At 44.2% G+C, this 18,119-nt stretch overlaps 1 protein-coding gene and 1 long non-coding RNA gene across 3 annotated transcripts in view; one reads left to right on the top strand and one right to left on the bottom strand.

Moving 5' to 3' along the window:
* The window catches only part of SGO1 (shugoshin 1), a 223,784-nt gene extending 219,042 nt beyond the window's left edge, over window positions 1-4,742 (top strand). The window contains exon 10 of the mRNA XM_069648869.1: window positions 2,114-4,742. Within this exon, the coding sequence (XP_069504970.1) occupies window positions 2,114-2,252 (139 nt within the window). The 3' untranslated portion in view covers window positions 2,253-4,742. The remainder of the gene's footprint in view (window positions 1-2,113) is intronic.
* A 659-nt stretch (window positions 4,743-5,401) lies between these two features.
* LOC138569094 (uncharacterized) overlaps window positions 5,402-18,119 on the bottom strand; it is a 112,638-nt gene continuing 99,920 nt past the window's right edge. The window contains exons 2-4 of one of the 2 annotated variants that reach the window (XR_011303123.1): window positions 6,780-6,876; window positions 6,553-6,679; window positions 5,402-5,959 (exon numbers count right to left, since the gene is read on the bottom strand). This is a non-coding gene — a long non-coding RNA (uncharacterized lncRNA). The remainder of the gene's footprint in view (window positions 5,960-6,552; window positions 6,680-6,779; window positions 6,877-18,119) is intronic. The other variant, XR_011303122.1, reaches the window with a different exon arrangement.

The following is an 18,119-nucleotide window of genomic DNA, read 5'->3' on the forward strand; positions in this document are numbered from 1 at the left end:
CAGGAAACGCACAACGGTAGAATAGGATGGAATGAGCCCATGTCAGCACAACATCCATGATAGGGCTGTCTTCTGGTCCCCACATGGAAAAGGATCACCAAAAACAAAGGTCTAGATTAATTATTGCTTTAAAAAAGGTATGTTACCCAATGGCTACCATACCGTACCATATGTACATTGTGCTACTAATGCAGTAAAACCTGTTGCACCCTTGCTGAAGCCAAAAGTAAATTACAGCTGCCACTGGCCTACCGCACATCTCATCTGAAAGGTAATTAATTCGCCCTGGGACCCAAATTGGGCCCTTGTCCTCGGAGCCATAAGGGTTACCATAGGACCGCACATAAAAAGGTGTTGTAGTGGAAAGGTGGCTTTATTGAAATAGTAAAAATATATTCCAGGTTGCAGAAAAACCAACTGGAAAAATGTGTTATAACCAAACACTTGACATGCTGCAGTACTAGTTTATTAGCGCGATTATCGGTGTGATTGACAGACTTTACATTACTCCATTTATCTACCATTTGTGTGTGGGGTACAACCAATAAGCTTGCTGGTTTGCAGGCTGAATCCAGCGATAATAGCCTACATTCCGAGCAGCCTGATGGTTGCACCGCAGCGCTTCCAATGACACTCCCCATCACTGTACCCTCAGTTTTGACTTACCAAACAAATGACTCTATGTACCGGTTGCCTGCACTAGGAATATGAATAAGGGTTTCTTTTTTTAGCTCCCTCTCCTTTGTACCTAGGAGCCATCTTTGATTTTGTTTTTGAAGAGAAACGCTTATACAACCCGTGCAGCATTTGCATCCCGGACAGGCCAAGCTGCTTATGGTGTTAATGGCCTCCTGGTTTAAGGCCCCCTTTTTGTTTGTAACTGTCAACTTGGGCTAGTTGGTATTCAGTTACTGACACAGAAGTGCCCAAAAAACCTGGTGTACCGCATTTTTGTTGCATGCCTATTCGTAACATGCCAGATCCCTCTACATTATACACCTGGTATCACCAGACCATCGGCTTACCCTTCCCGGCACACCATTACAGAAAGCCAACACTGGCAATTTTTTGAACTATCGCCAAATCCCTTCCTTGCCCCTTTCCAAAGGAAAAAAAAACAAAAGCTTATAAGAGTCAGCAAATTGAAAGCCCACCGATTGCTCTGATCATTGCACAGATTGTCCTACTGATACTTTAAGGCAGTGGAAAGACATGCCCACCATAGGTCCATAGCCCCAGAGTGATGCATCTGGCAGAAGGTGCGATATGCTCGGGTCCAGGTCCCACAAGGAAAAGTGGCCGCCGCCTTGAGGCTGGGGGCAACATTTTCTGGACCTCTGGTGGCTGGATGGATAGTTAGCACTCTGTGTTGCAGCAATAGTTACTGCTTTTCCAACCTTGTGCACTAACATCCCAGTGAATGTGCTATTGCTTTGGAGTCTGTATTTGTATAAAAGTAGTTCTTGTTGACTGGAACATAATGGTGCATTCATGTTCCTTTTTTATTTCACTTGAGTAACCACATATACAACCCATTGCACGTACCAGAGCCTGGCCCGACTTGGCTGCCTTTGCTGCGTTCACCAGTATCTCCGTGCAGCGTGAAGACTGCCTACTATTCCCTTAAGCTTAAGCCACCACATGGGACCAGTGTAATGTTTCACATTACTGATATGATATGGCATTTGTAACGCGCCTATACACAAGTGTTTCAAGGTGCGAAAGCCTACTGTAGCCTAGACACATTTATTTACATTTCTCCCGCAATTAAGTGGTTAAAGGTGTTCAGAAGTGAAACTGAAACATGTTGAGCCAAATCGGTTAAGTTGACTTCCAAAATGGCACTGCATTTCGTTTCACTTTTTTAAATTAAATATTCATGATTTAGTAAAGTTCTGTCCATGATTTTGTTTGCAATTTAAGTATCCAGCCTATTCCATCTATTAAGACTATTCATGCCTGCAGCAGCCACTCTGTCCACAGGGCTACCTTGCCAATCCTTGAATTCCTCAAGCAATGATCTAGAAGGAGACCCATCATTGAGGCTTATCTGGTGGCTGTAAAATGTGAAGGGTTGTTGGTTTTATTTTTGTTTGTGTTCATGTTTTTACAGGAAACTCCGCAGAGGGGATCGTTTCACCGACACTGAATTCTTAAGTTCTCCGATCTTCAAGCACAAGGACTCCAAGCGCCAGTCTTTCAGAAGGAGCTCGCTGAATAGATACAATGAGGCCTTTGTTGGATGCCGTTGACATGAACCTTTGCTGTGTACAGACAACAAGATCACAGGTTTCTGATGTAAGACACAGTTCAACTCTGTCGAGACAGGGAACCTTAATGTACGGACGCCTGCCCTGTTTTGGGAATGTTACTTTTCGTAAATTGACCTTGTTCCCTGCTTCAGAAGTGGTTGGACTTCCTCACTGCCTCAAATCTCGCGATTTTAGGAAAACCCTGTGTTCCGAGCCAGCATCTCAGAACCCTTCTGGATGCACATCTAGTTCTACACCAATCTTTTCAGGCCCAAGCTCTCGAAGATGCAACCTGGGTGTCATCCGTTCCATGCAGATGAACACGGGCCGTGAACATCTTGCCAATAGCATCCCTTGTGTCTAGCTTTGGAATACCAAGTGCTAATTCCTGTTTTGCTTTGTCTGCGCTTCTGTGCAAAACTAGAGGTTGGACACACAATCTTGACAACCATTGTGCTGATGTGTACTCCCACCAGAAGCCTACTTTTAATCCTACTTCCCACAGAAGATCTAACAAGATCATTGAGGTGCACGTGTTTGCAGGTGTATTTAACCAGTTTGTTTTCTCTTGCTTCCTTCCCACTGATTAAAGCTTTGCCAGTCACACATGCTTTTCTCCGCGAACCCTAGCACCAAAGGATGGAAACCATTGGAGTGAAAAATACCTAACCCAATCTCATTTAGCATATCCCAAATCTGTGCATACTTGCTGGCGTGCATCCTCCCTCTTTTCAAGAGGGTGGAATATGAAGTCTGTATTTTTTCCACGTTCCTCTACAACCAATGGTATAATATTTACATTCTGCTTTCACTGTTCTTACTGCATTACCAGATCAGTAGATTGGCACTCCTCTTGTTAAATCGCTTCATCCATGGATCTTCTCGACAAGTTCCTTCTTTCCTTGAAATGTTACCCTCAAACAAGTGTGGCGTGACAGAGTCCCATGTTGTGAAATATTCTGCTCTTTCAGGCCTCTCTCCCTTCTACATCCTACTTGCTCTGGCCGAGTGGGTGTTGGATGCTTGACAAGGTGTGGTGGCGATTCTGCTCTTGTTCGTTAAGCCTGATGGTTTTCGCACAGGTTAGATGGGTTACTGACTTTAATGCGTCAGGCCTCCTTTCTAACTGATTTACCACTGCCAATGGGGGGCTAGCACTGAATAGGTGTTAATTTGTCTGCCCGTTCCAAAGAATAATACCCAATCCCGTGAGAAGACCAGTGGATCCGTCCCAAATGGTGATGATGGGTAAGTGTGGGAATGGCTCTGTGGCACATATTCAACCTAAGGCATAATCTTCTCAGGAGAAACCTCTGTTTGTGCGTACAAATTACACCTTCATGGTTAGAAACTGTTCCAGTAGAGTGCTTCTGAAGTGTTGGTTGTGTCTCAGAGAAAGCGGCACGTATGAGCCCTTTTGGATGAGCCTGGGCCCATGTGGCTGAGTGTTTAAATTGGAATCCCTGTTGCCTGTTTCTTCTTAAGCAAGCCTCTAACACCAATCCTCCTTTTGAAACCTGGTGATCCAGGTATGTGGATCGAAGGAGTTGGAGGAGGAGTTGTTTAATAATGTGCATTTCTCATGGGACGACATTTTTACTTCATCGTTTTTTCTTTTTCAATCTCACTATAGAAGTTTGCAAATGAGCCCCATGCACCCAACACTCTACACCTCCCTTGCCCTCCTTAGCAGCTGCTTTTACAGAAGCTTGGAATGTTGGGCTGAGTGGTGCAGAAGGCAGTGGAATAATGGTATGGTGTAGCAGATGGTAAGTGAGGTCACCCAAACTTCTGATGGTACTTTGCCAACACTTAGGGTAGTTTTAAATACGGCGCTAGGGAAAGTATAGTTTAAAGATTAACTGGGTTAAGCTTGTCCCTTTTAAGGTTTGCTTTAGTAACCTATAACAGTAGGAGCATTCAGGCCTTTGCCACCCTCTTGCATCACCGGCATTCTGGTCAATGGAAGTCATTTGGCAAATTACGATGGATGACTGGATTTTAAAAGAAAACCTAAAGCAATCATTTTGTAATTGTGTATGTCAACGTTATTGTATGTCGAGGAGTGGTTTATTATATTGTAAATAACTGTTTTGTATAGTTCAATACGCCACCTTCTCTGTGGGATTTGGAACATTTTCTTTATTAGTTTGTAGGTGAAACATTTGGCTTTGATTGTTTCATAGAAATGTCCTATTCTTGTATTTGTTTTAAAGACAGCTATTTTATTTGTGTCCGCAGCAAGTGTTCATAGAAGAAAGGACATTGATAAGTGGGCACGACTAGCATGTTCATTACTTGTTAAATTAACTTATCTGCTTAAAGTGCACTTGATTAGAGAGGTTAGCTGCTTTTTTAATTCTTTTAAGTAGCCACAATGATAAAATGCATCCTCTGATTTCCTATGCTTCGATCCACAAATGTGTTGATGTACATTATTTGTATTCTATTTGAAATAAAGCATTATATTGCAACTTTTCTAATAAAAAATCCAAATCGTTTCTCTTAATTTCCTTGCTTAGAGTACCAACCTTTGTGTCATTTACGTTTTTTTACTCCAATTGTAATTAAACACAGCTTTTTCACAACCCAATATTCACTCTCGTCTGCAGCTGCTCTTGTCTCTGCTTTGCCAAGAAATGCATGGAGCACGCACTTCACTTATGTAGCCGTACATCATTGACCTCACAATGTTTTGGATTTATACTCCAAGAGCTTAGCAGATTGTTTTAACGATCTGCTCAAGTGATACTTGTATCACTTGCTACTTGCGGGAGATTTAAGCCATGTCACTTTACAAGGCATAAATTAGTTTTCGAAAATTGATTAGCAGAGTTTGCTAATTAAATGTTTCTTGATTAGCAAACCGACCCATTTGATTAGCAATTTTCTACTAATATTGTTAATGTCACGAGACGTTATTTGTACCCAAGACATGAAATGAGCAACATTACAGCAGTTATGAGTACCCCTGAAATAAGACATTAGTGAGCTGAGTCAGGCCTTGCCAATTCTTTAAATTTCAGCTAGACCTACAGGTCGGGTAAATTAGTTTACCTATTCAGCCTAAGAGAAATGCACTCGACCCACAAGAACGGAGGACAACCAATTTAAAATGCGATTTCTGTCAAATGGTGCATGTTACTACAATATGTTTCTGAAAGGCACAGGGAACCCCACACTCCAGATTAGGGTATTAACATAACAGTTGATTTCGGAAAAATAATCTAGAGGGTACAATTTTAGAGTTCAGTATCTAGGATTTTATTATGCCTGATACATTTTTCATTATGAGTTCAATCACGATTTAATCTGCACTTGAGCAATAATTTTACATAGCAGGAAAAATATTTAAGATCACAATTTCATAAAATTCATACTGATGAATCATCTAACCATTCATCCTCATACATCCAACATACATCAATCCACTCATACCAACCATCAATAGGTATAAGATAAAAACCTATAAAAATTATATATCATTGCAAACACTTCATGAATAAATCAATTATTATACAACAATGTGCAAGGCAAAAAAATGTGCAAACCAAAAAAATGCATAACCACAAAAGATCATATAGGTTGTAAGCAATTAGGATGGGGCCCAGAAATCTTCATGGACTGCCTCATCCCAGATTCTCTACCGGTTTCAACGTATTAACGTTGTTTGTGTTACGTCTTCATCAGGAGATCACATTTACTTTCTAAAAACAAGGAGAGCATAAACTCATAAGTTCCCTTTTCTCGAATTACATCATGGAAACAACAATCTATAAACAACAAAGTGAAAAACCTATAAGGATTAAAATATACAAACAATTACATCTAGTCGCAACAATCGCATCATTATAAAAACAATTTCCACAATAGCCACACCACAACCTGCTGGCATCTCAGAGTTATATTTCTGGGATGAACCATGGGTGTCAGACAGAAAGTGCTACCATCAAGGATTGGTGTCCCAAGATAATGTGGGAATCGGTCATGCCTAACAGATATACCAAGAAGCCAAGAGGGAGGTTAGAATACCAATTACATAATGCTAACAATAAATTGCACAGTGCAAAAGGAGTAGGGCAGTGGCATTAGAGACTCATAGTTGCCGATTACTATGCAGATGACCTCCTAATGTATAGTCCAAAGAAACTGATGGTTAAAGTACCAATTACCTAATGCTAGCCATAAAATGCAAGGTGCAAAAGGGGTAGGGCAGTGGCATTAGGGACTCGCAGTTCCCCGTTACTAGGGAGGTGTCCTCCTAATATATAGTCCAAGGAGGCTGATGGTAGGAACTGACCTTAGCACAAAAGGCAAGGAAACGATCCGTTGCTTCTTGTCTGGTAAACTAGAACCGCCGCCATGGAAGTAGACGGCGTCTAGATGGAATTTCCTGCGTAGCGACTTTCCTGGCTCGGAGCTCCAATCTATGATATATAACCATAATGTCAAGTGACAGCTCCCAAGAAAAAAAAGCAGAGTTTAGACTTGGTGTCAAACAGCCCAAAGCAAAGTAATAGATCTTACCAAAAGCGATCCAAACGTTTAGCCAGGGCAAATATTCCAGCTCCTCTAGAGGTGTTTACGTGCTTCAGTCACGAGGTCACCTGGATGTGTCGTGTCTCTAAACGGGAGAAAGAGACTAATTAACACAAATATTTGTCACGCCTTAACCGTGATCTAAACAGGATATAATTCAATTCCGTGAATTAGACAGATTGTGCTCCATACCAAATTACGTCTGGTGGCTGCGGAACTTAAATGTAAAAGCTACAATAATTAACGCCAAGTGATGAGCCCGGTTTGGCAATTCCTGCAGAGTCAAAATGGCACAGCCTAAGCGTCTGCAATTGTTACCGCCAGTCCAGACTCCATGGCAATTACGTTTGGTAGCCACAGAACTTAAATGTAACAACTGCAATAATTGGCGCCGAGTTTGGCAGTTCCAGCAGAATAAAATGGCACAGCCTCAAAAGCTGCAATCGTTAACGCCAAGTATTACCCCTGGTTTAACAGTTCCCCCAGGGTCAGAGCGACACAGTCTGAAGCAACTTACTTGAGACCGCCACGGTAATTCAAAAGACTGTCCGCACATATAATCTTCCAAACGGGCCAGCTCATGTGGGCACGGGAGCCCAGCACACCATCGCTGTTATGAAATTATATAGCGTCTGTTCTCGACGTGAGGCATGTTGGAAACGTGCTGTCATAGCAACGTGCAGTGCCAGAAAAACAGTACGCAAGCAACTGGCTAGTTGATTAGGGCAGTCTGCTTAGAGTACTAACTCTGATGTTGGTTAAACTATGTAGTGCATCCTGCCCAATCTGTTATTTAGAAAGGAGACAACATGCAGGGTGGCACCGAGGCATCTGTACCGAATTTGAACTGTTGACAGGTACCAACGGTCCACAGCTAGTGTATCTAAGTGAAATTAACACAATTTAGCTGTTTATTGAATTTGGCTATTTATACACTCGGATGCCAGGGCTCCGAGTGTTCAGACCCTGTGTGAGCGTTTTCAAATTAAAGATCCATAGTTCTTCTTTATACGCCAAATTTTTTAATGGTTGAATTTGGTTGTAACCAGAAACCTTTTCCACACAGAACCATACCATTTATTCTGCCTGATGCCCCATTTCTACATAGTGAATGACCATAGGGGCATTAAGGTTATAGGTTTTTATCTTTGAACGATGTTCATTGATACGAATGCTGACTTCCCTTGTCGTTTTGCCAATGTATATCTTCTGGCAGGGGCAGCGAGTGGCATAAATGTTTTTACTCTTACAAGTTGTAAAAGTACGGAGGTCCCAGTTTTTATTAAGCATGGAAAAGGAGGTCGTTTTCTTAGAAAATTTGCAGGCAACACAGGAAGTGCAAGGATAGTGCCCAATCACTGGATTCTGATTTATATCTCGCACTGAGGGAGTTGTAAATTCTACTGGCGCAAGTGATTTTCTGTTTCAAATTCTTACTCTTTTTTTTAAATGCAAAGAGGGGTTTGGGCATGGTTATACCTGAAGCATTAATAATGCGCCAATTTTTTAATATAATCCCTTAATAGCTTCACTGTGCTGAAAAAGTCGAAACACAAACTAGTTCTTCCTTTTTCTCTGTTAGATTTTGGTAGCAATAATGCCTCCTGATTTGCATAACAGGCTCTTTTCCTTGAATGTTTTATAAGCTTTCTTGGATACCCACGTTCCAACAGCCTTTGTTCCAAAATTGTCGCATGTTTTGTAAAATTAATGATGTCTGTACAGTTGCGGCAAAGCCGCAAGAACATGCCATATGGTAGGTTGCGAAATAGGCTAGCCGGATGCTGGCTTTCTTATTTTAATGTGGTATTTCTTTCGATTGCTTTTCTCTGTAATTCAGTGTGGAGGCAACCATCTTCGAAGAAAATCGATAAATCCAAAAATGCAATTCTGGACATAGAATGTTCAAAAGTGAAGTGAATGTCCAAATCTACTTTATTAAGCCATTCCACGAATACCAGCAATGAATCTAAGGTTCCCTCCCAGATCATAAATATATCGGCGATAAACCTTGATTTTTTTTTTTTCTCTGAAGGGATTGAAGGCACTCAAAAAGATTTCTTCCTCGAGTAACTACAAACCCACTTTGTTTGGCACACTGCTGCACCCCAGAGGCCAGCCATGCACAATGAAACTTTTATTTGATATTTACTGCAAACAAAGTAAATGTTAAATAAGTTTCAAACTTCTCTTGCAGATGCTACTCGCCCTTCAAAAAATCTACTCAGCTATGCGAGTGGGCGAAAAGACTTTGCAAGCCATAGATGAGTCTGTAAAATGTAAAAGGTTAGCTGCATGAAAAGACAAAAATAGCTGTGATTAAAAAAAGGCTCAAACAGTTTGGCCAGTTGTCTCCCACAGGTGGTAATATATAATACAATCCTAAGCATAAAGCAACACGAGAGCTCTGGAGGCTAACTACAGTGTTTGGTATTGCAGTAGATCTGTAGATGTACAGACTGGATGGAACTACTGATCACTACTTTGCATAAGCATCTAGTTCGCTTTGTGTATTGATTATGTAAGAGGTAAGAAAGAGACTAAGCAGAGTGGTTTGCATAGCAGGCAGAGAACTGGACAAACTAGGTGGAATATTGTAGTTTGTGGTCATCTCACTTTTAGGGTACTTGGTATAAAGCAACAGGGTGATAATATAGAATGTCAAGGAGTATGGGTTCGCTCATGGGTTGAGCACCAGTTGCAAGGTTGGTCATCAAAAGCATTTGATCATGTACATTTTCAAAAGTGTTCACTTGTCAATATGATGCATCTTTCCCAACAAAATGAAATATAGTTGACACTATGATATTTAGATACACTAACCTAAACATTACTGTAAAGCATAGAGATGATGCAGTGTTTTACATTATCAATACTGTAATCATGCATTATGTAACCACTTACATTTTAGGAATGGCATTGCACGACTATCTTTTAAAGAAACACAAAGTTGACATACATTTATTTTGCCAGACATGATATAGAAAGCTTAATAAAAGTATCATCCTGATTACTTCTGAACTGCAATTATTTGAAAAAGAAATTGCTGCCTAGCACTCCCACACATGCCTTTGGCATTCAAGAGTGGAGGAGACGATTACTTCTGCACTTTCTCGCCATTAGCACTTGAAGTGAACAGAGAAAAGAGGGTGAAAAGAGCACAGAGGGTAAGAGGAATTTAGGGCGAGCTGTGCCTTCATTGAGGAGGGCACCTTAAATAGCTAACTTTGCTACACAAGTATCCATTTGATTAGCAAACCTACAGAATTGCATAGCAAATTGCTATGCAACACCGATTATTTTATGCCTTGCTTTATGGATCAGCTGAAAGGCCCAGAAATTTGAATGGTAACATTTCACAAGGCGCTTTACTACCCTGTTTCTCCATCAGGGGGACTACTTAATGTTGAGTAGCTGAAGTGTGTGCTCAGTTCATTGGGGTTTGCGCTCAGTCGTTAATTGTGTTTTCTTCCTTTATCTGGAGTTCATCGTCCATGACACTTCTAGTTTGTGAAACGTTCCTTTATAGAATTCTATTGTGGAATCCACTTGCCATCTGGACTGCAATATCGAGGAATCTCCTAGGGAAACAACTTGGGAAGAAGCCTTAGGGGCTGGTTGATGCTCAGTGAGTAGTTGTACATTGATTTTATTCCATTTCATGTGGTCCTGTGGAGGGGTTTGAGTGTTTTTTTTCAATAGTTTTTTTTTACCAGTTTGTGCTATTCTGGTGGGTTTTTCTTGTGTTTCTGTGGCTTATCACCCTGTTTTTCTGAGCTGGCCTGCATCTACAGTGTGCAGTCCCTGGGGTGTTGACCTTTGTTTGTCTCTGGCTTTCTTCCCGTCCTACCCCCTTGCAATTGGTTAGAATAGTCGGGTGTGTCTCTGCCTTGCTCCTGGCAGCCATTTCCACTTGGCTTCTGGACTTTTTTCCATTTGTCTGCCACACCTGTGACCTCTCCCTCGCCCGTTGTCCGTGATAGGCTGTCTCACTCCAGGAGGCAGGCTCTTAACCACACACCCCGAGAGCAGCCCACTGCCCATGCAGCCCCTTTGGCTAAGGACCCCAAGGTAAAGGGCAGCTCTCAAGGATGCCGCTCCAGACAGTGTTTGCCCGTGTTCGCCTGAAGCCAGTAGCCAAATAAGTATACCAAAATCAGCCAAAAACATGCAATAATTGCACCAATCACACAACTCTTCTCCTACAGAAACTCAGATGACCACATGTCTGCACAGCAAACCGCACATACTTCACCACACTGCAACAACATACAAAGACTTAACCATGCACAACAGCACATTGGAATCGCTCAGACTCGAAAATCGCTCCTAAGCTCAGCGAACATCATATCTCATTTTCCTTTTCCCACCGCACCATACTAACCGCTCCCACAGCCTCCCTGTTTCACACCGTTCTTTTTCAGATCCACCAGAGCGCCAGGGGACCACTCGGGTGGTGATAGTGCGCAGTACAAGTAACCTTTAACGTTAATATTCAAACATGCAGAATATCCACCTTGGCGTGGTAACTCGGACCTCTTAACTGCCAACTTCTGTAAGTACTCTTCACCACCTATAAACTTTGCCCCCTTGCTAACTCCTGACAATTCATTCAACGTAGCAGTAGTCCATCACAATGAGACTAATACCACCACCATTGAACTCTGCTTCCTATGCCCATGCACCGCATCTCCAGAACATACGTCCCATGGATATGTGCTATTACCTTAGATAACATTCACATCCTATCTTTTATCCAAGGTGCCTGCAACCACCAAGTATACCCTGTGAGACTGAAACCACATGCTGTCTAACATATATAGCCTAATAACAATACTATTACCGGTATGCTCAGACCGCACTGACTACTACAGAAATGTTTTATCCCCTATGGTACTACTACCATACTATTGTATCTTAGTATTATTAGGACTACCTCCCTTCGCTGATTATGCCCGACTGCTTGTTGCCCACCCCAATGCTGGTCTACTAGGCGTCTGCAGGACCAGCCCATTCCACTGATTGTATTTGCCTAAGCTAATTTCGGACTAGCCTATTCTGCTGTCCATAACTAGACTATGCCCCTTCCATGGACTATACAGACCTATGCCAATGTCAGGCTAAGTTATACCAGCACATGACTACTCCACTGGTTGCAACAGACTACTTCCATTCCATCTAGGTCTTCACATTGGTATTGTTGTATCGGCCCATATTGCTGCAAACGCAGAATTATGTACACCAGAAAGACGCTGTTGAACCCTCTGCTGTTCATCCTACTTTGTATCTACACAACAATGCCCCAAATTAAGCGCTCACCCTGTCCCGTGCTAGACAGAAACAGACTCGGAGCCAGATTACCTCGCCTCTACGAACCTAGAACTAACAGTAACATGAATTTAAATCCCCACCCGAACTACAATACCACTGCCCCAGGTCATGAACGACATCTAGATCAGACCAAGAGGCCCCGCCTAAATTACTGATCCTCACCCACCACCCGCCTTTGAAATCCCACACTAGAACTAATCAATCCAGATCGGGTCCCTCCAGACTCCAAGAGACTAAAAACAACCACCATGACTGGAGTTCTTATCAATGCAAGATCTCTTGTGGCACATGCCACTGAAATAGCAGACCTCTTAACATCTGACAATTTGGACATCCTAGCGGTTACTGAATCATGGTTGCACGACGCAGCAAGCCCTGTCCTTATGATAGCAATACCAGACAACTATCAGATACTCGGAGTGGACCGACCCAATGCCAGAGGGGGGTCTTAGCTAAAACCAACCTCGCCTTAAGACTCCTGCCTCCACCACCACTCAAGTCCTGTGAAATGCTCACTGCCAAACTACCCTTATCTAGCAGCCGCACATTAATTATCTACCTGCTATATAGACCTCCACGACCAATCGGCACCTTTGAGGAAGACCTATCCAGTCTTCTAGCCAATAATACTAAAGATTCCTCACAAATATTAGTCTTGGGCGATTTCCACCTGGGATTCAATGACCCAGAGGACAAACATGCTCAGACAATAGCAACTATCCTTTCTAATTATGGGCTCACCCAAAAAGTCCTCGCCCCAACCCACGCCAAAGGAAGGACCCTTGATTGGGTAGCTGGCCTGAATTGCACCACCTCTATCACCAAAATAACTCTGCAACTTTGGACTGACCATCACCTAATTGATTTCTCCTTAGCAGTAGGCAAACCCCTAAAGTTATGGATATGGCACCACCCCTCCCCACCAAATGCAAAAATATCATGTGAGACAAACTACTACCTCGCCTCCTCCCATCCCTACCAAGTAACTGACCCAAACCACCTTTTGGGGGTCTTCAATAATTACATGACTAAGGCCCTAGATATCATTGCGCCAGTTAAACTCTGCAAAAGTAAACAGAAGGCTCACCTTAATGCCTGGTTTACTCCCCATCTTAAAGCACTGAGACTTCAAAAAAGAAAACTTCAATCCCTATGGCGACACACCCTGTCGATGAAAACAAATTGCAACTAACTTACTTTGCAAACAACTACAAAAAAGAAATAATTTGCACCAAAAGAGACCTCTTCAATGAAAGAATATCTAAGGCCAGCTCTTTGTGATCCTCTGGGAATTGGAATCCCCCATTCCTCCTCTAGACAATGCACCGAAGGACAAACAATGGTGCACCAGCATTCAGAATGCCCTGACCAGCAGAATAACATCACTCCAAACCAAAATTGCCAATAGAAAAGCCTCCTTGCTCCCCAATGAGATGCAACCCACTACCCCTACTGAAGCTACCAGCATTCTAGCACCATTCAGGTTAACTAAAGTTTCCATCCAGGAAACAGAGAAAATGATCTTATCTCTGAAGCCATCGAACTGTCAGGGTGACAACTGCCCTGCCCAAATAATCAAAGATGCCACAAGAGACCTAGCGACATTATAGATTCACTGTAATTTCTACATGTTGTAACTAAGCTTTAAGTATCCTTGTATCTGCTGCGCCAAGCTACTTAAGGGTTCAGTGCGCATTATCAAATAAACAAACATACTATAGAGAACTCTTTACCCCAATTAAAATTGTGAAAAGCCAATCGGTAGTGTCAGTTTTTCCCCATAAAGGAGTATAAATAAATCCGAGAACAAAGATACAAAATAACCTCCAAGTTTGTGTGCTGTTTTTAAAAAGGTTACTTTCCCTCATTTTATTCAGTGAGACAGGCTACCATGTTAAAGACTAAATAATTACTCTACCAGTTTGTGGTAGACTGAGTGCACAGGCTGCCCATGCAGAGCATACAATAAGCAATTTGCTATGCAATTCTGTAGGTTTGATACTTAAATTTACACTTGGAGAACACCTAGCTATTTAAATTACCCAGTTCATAATGCATTCTCCATTCTTGGGGCTTTCTCCACCACCTTTTTTTTCTTTTTTGTTTTTTGCTGCAAGTTCAAAGCAGCTAATGGAGAGCGAGTGCAGCAGTAATCATCTCATCAGCTTGCAAGTTCCTAAAGCATGTGTTGGGAGTACTAGTCAAAAAAGTTATTACTTTTTCAAACCATTGCAAACTAGAAGTAATCAGGATGATACTTTTATTAAGTTAACTACATTCTGTTTGGCAAAGACAAGTATGTGTTAACTTTTTTTTAAAGACAGTCCTGCAATTCCATTCCTAAAGAAAATAAGTTTATATAATGCATGATTACAGTACTGTACTATGTAGCACTGTATTGTCTCCATGCTTTTTTAATTAATGTTTAAGTTGCTGTCAGTTATTTCATTTTGTTGGTGAAGGGGCGTCATATTGATGAGTGAACATTTTTGAAAATGTACATGAACACACGGGCAAATGCTTTTGATTGCAAACCTAGTTCTGTATCCAGCTGGTTCCATACCTTTGTACAACTGGCGTTCACTCTTTGACTTCCTATCTTTTCACCCTATTGCTTTATACCAGCTACCTTGAAAGCTACCTTGAAAGTGACACGGCAGCAAACTACAATATTTTACTTAGTCTGCCCAGCTCTCTGCCTGCTACGCGACCCACTTTGCTTAGTCTATTTTCGTTCCTCTTGCATTACAAATACACGACGCTAGCTAGGTGTAGCAATAAATGTATTGCTCAATGTTCCTACATGCAATGTACCGTGTAACTACTGCGTATGAAACTATTGTAAATTTGACTGATCAATGTCTTAACATGTATTGTTCTGTGCTACTCGTAATGTAATGCCTAACCTGTAAGAAATCTAATCTGTAACCATATCCTTAAGAAGTATTCAGCACCTAGTTGCCTATGGGCTTGGTGTGCTTAATAAATAAATGCTTACAGAAAGTAGCAATCAATAGTTCCATCCAGTCTGTACATACACAGATCTGCTGCAATACCACACACTTTAGTTAGCCTCCACGGCTTGCTTTTCTATGATTGCATTAAATAAATAGCACCTGTGGCAAAAAGCTGGCCAGTCCAGAGATCTGGAATGCAAGCGGAATCTGGAAGTAGCTGTCTGCATTTCATGCCTTCCTGCTGCACCTCTGCCTGGCCTGTACCCTGTCCTTGGAGGTGGTGCCCCAGTCCTGAGTCTCAACTGGAACTTCATACCTAAATCCTCCCTCCCACTTAGCTTGGCACCTCCTGGCCACCTGCAGGTCCTAGTAATTTCCAATCACGGTCATGTGTAGTTTCTTTTAAAGGGAAGCCTGAATTGCGCAAATCTGTTTCCCTTAAAAACAAAAGTATCCGCTCCCCAGCTGATGGCTCAGAATGCTAATCATGAGAAATGCTACTTTCATGGTTGTGCAGGGCTGGAAATGGGGCGCTTGGGCCTACCTGGCTTGAGCTTGAGGGCAGTTCACATGCTCATGAATATTTCCCGTTGTCAGGCCGGGAATCCTCAGTATAGAAAAAATCAGTTTTGTTTCTGATCTGTCTTTCTCAGTAGTAACCAATCACTTGTCTCTGGGTCATACTGCCCCCAGCCAATGACTGCCCTGTCCCTAAGCCCCGCCTCTGGCAGCCATCCTCAGATTTTTACCGCACGTTCAAGTGTTGGGAGTCCTCGTGCTGTAGCTCTCGAGCTTTTGCTGCGTTTTCGCGCTTTTTCAGGAGATTCTTTTTCTAATTTTTCGGTTAAATAGAGCCGCAAGCTCCACCGTTTCTACATCCGATCAACGGGGATCCGTTGAGTGTTCTACGCCCCTCCAAGGGTGAAGATTTCGTCGAGTTACGCTTTAGGAGGATTCCAGAAGTTCCGAGGCCTAGCCCGGACATGGCCCAGGAGAAAGGAAGCTCGATGCCCGGGAATATGTTCAGGACCTGCCCTGGATGCCAGCTTCAGAATGTTTTCAAGGAAGACGAGCATTCGTTATGCCTCTACTGTCTCCATGAGGACAAGACGCACACGGAGAAGGACTGTGCGTTTTGTGGGAACATGTCGAAGCGGACCATGAAGGATCGCCACCTCCGTCTCCCCAACTGGCTGGAAGGGAAGAGCCCGTCAGGCGAGAAGAAGAAAAAGAAGTCCGAGCGGTCTTCTAAGTCCTGTGAGGCCGCCCCGGCGACGGGGACCCAACAAAAGGCCAAGCACAGCGAGACCGGGAGCGCCAAACGGTTGGGCTCCTTGGCTGCCAGGCAGGGCGCATCCTCCCCAGCGCCATCAGCCAGCCCCCTGCTCGGGCGTCCCCGCCCGACGAGATTGGATCCTTCCATGCCATGATTTCCAGGGCATCCGAGCTCTTCCAGCTCTGCCCAGAAGAAAAGAAGGAAGGGTTCCTTTACCAACGTCGCGAGGCTAAAAGGAAGACGGTCCTCGCCGTACCACTTCTTGATGACATCTGGGATGAGGGGCTCTCCCTCCTCAAGAATCCTGCCACAGTGCCGGCAAAGAGGGACCGGTACGAGAAGAAGTACCGGGTCCCCGACGCTGCCCCCTTGTGTCTTCGGGTGTAACCTACCCCGGATTCGGTCGTCTCGGCGGCGGCAAAGAAGAAAGTTGGGGGGCATCGGCCTCGACATCAACTTCCCCGCCGGACGGCGAGGGCAGGAAGCTGGACACGATGGGACGATGGGTCATCTCATCCGCAGCGACGACTATCAAGGCGGCCAACGCCCTGGCTATCGTAGCCCGCTACGACAGGGAGTTGTGGTTCAAAATCGCCCCTCTGTTGGACTTACTTCCGGACGCCAAAAGGGCTGAGGCCCTTGAAATCTTACAGGAAGGTGAGATTGCTTCGGACCACCGCATTCACGGTGGCAACGGGCATCGCCGACACCGGTTTCTGTCAGTTGGGCAACAGCATTTGCCTGAGACGAGGATGGCTCATGGCGACGGCTTTCCGCCAGGACGTGCAAACCAAGGTTTTGGACATGCCCTTCGACGGGAACAACCTGTTTGGGAAGGCGGTTGATGAGTCCCTTTAGGCCATCAAGACACACGGAGGCGGGCCGGGCACTGGGAGTGCTCCAACGACGACGGCCATCCTTTCGGAGCTCCGGAGGCAGACAAGGTGCCTCCAAGGGATCCGGCAGTGGCTCCTCCACGTACCGCCAAGCGGCAAGATCTTCGTCCCAGGAAGCCTATAGGGGACGCGGCACGTCAGGTGGTGCCCGTCGTCGTCGACAGGGAGGTCAATGAGGCAAGGCTGCCTCCAAACAAGATTGAACCGACCCTGGGGTTGGGCCCCCGCCGAAGCACCCCGGTGGGAGGCCAGCTGGCGAGGTTCGTCAGCGTGTGGGAGTCCATCTCCACCGACCGTTGGGTGCTGGATGCCCTGGCCCAAGGGCACGCCCTTGAGTTCCAGAAGAAGTGCCCTCGCGTTCCACCCGTGGCCAGGAAGGAAAATCACGTCCCTCAACTACTGTTGGAAGTAAGGGCGATGCTCAAGAAAGGTGGCATCGAGCTCGTCCCAAAGAGGCTTCGGGGCTCCGGAGTTTACTCAAGGCACTTTCTCGTAAAAAAGACGGCGGGAGGATGGCGCCCCATCCTGGACCTGCGACGACTGAACAAGTACATCAAGGCACAGAAATTCCCGGTTGGTCACCCTCCAGCACGTGCTGGGACAGCTGGAGGAGGGCGATTTCCTGTCGTCGTTGGACTTGGAGGGTGCGTACTTCCACATCCCCATTCTAAAAAGACACTGAAAGTTCCTCAGGTTCGTGGTCTAAGGGTGGCACTACCAGTTCAAGGCCCTCCCGTCCGTATTGAAGTCGGCACCCAGGGTGTTCACCAAGTGCCTCGCACTGGTGGCGGCGCAGCTGCACCTACAGGGGATCCACGTCTACCCCTACCTGGACGACTGGCTCATCCGGGCAAGGACAAGGGAGCTC

This window comes from Ambystoma mexicanum, chromosome 2q (assembly GCF_040938575.1).
Source record: "Ambystoma mexicanum isolate Mex_15411 chromosome 2q, UKY_AmexF1_1, whole genome shotgun sequence".
NCBI classification, from domain to species: Eukaryota; Metazoa; Chordata; class Amphibia; order Caudata; family Ambystomatidae; genus Ambystoma; species Ambystoma mexicanum.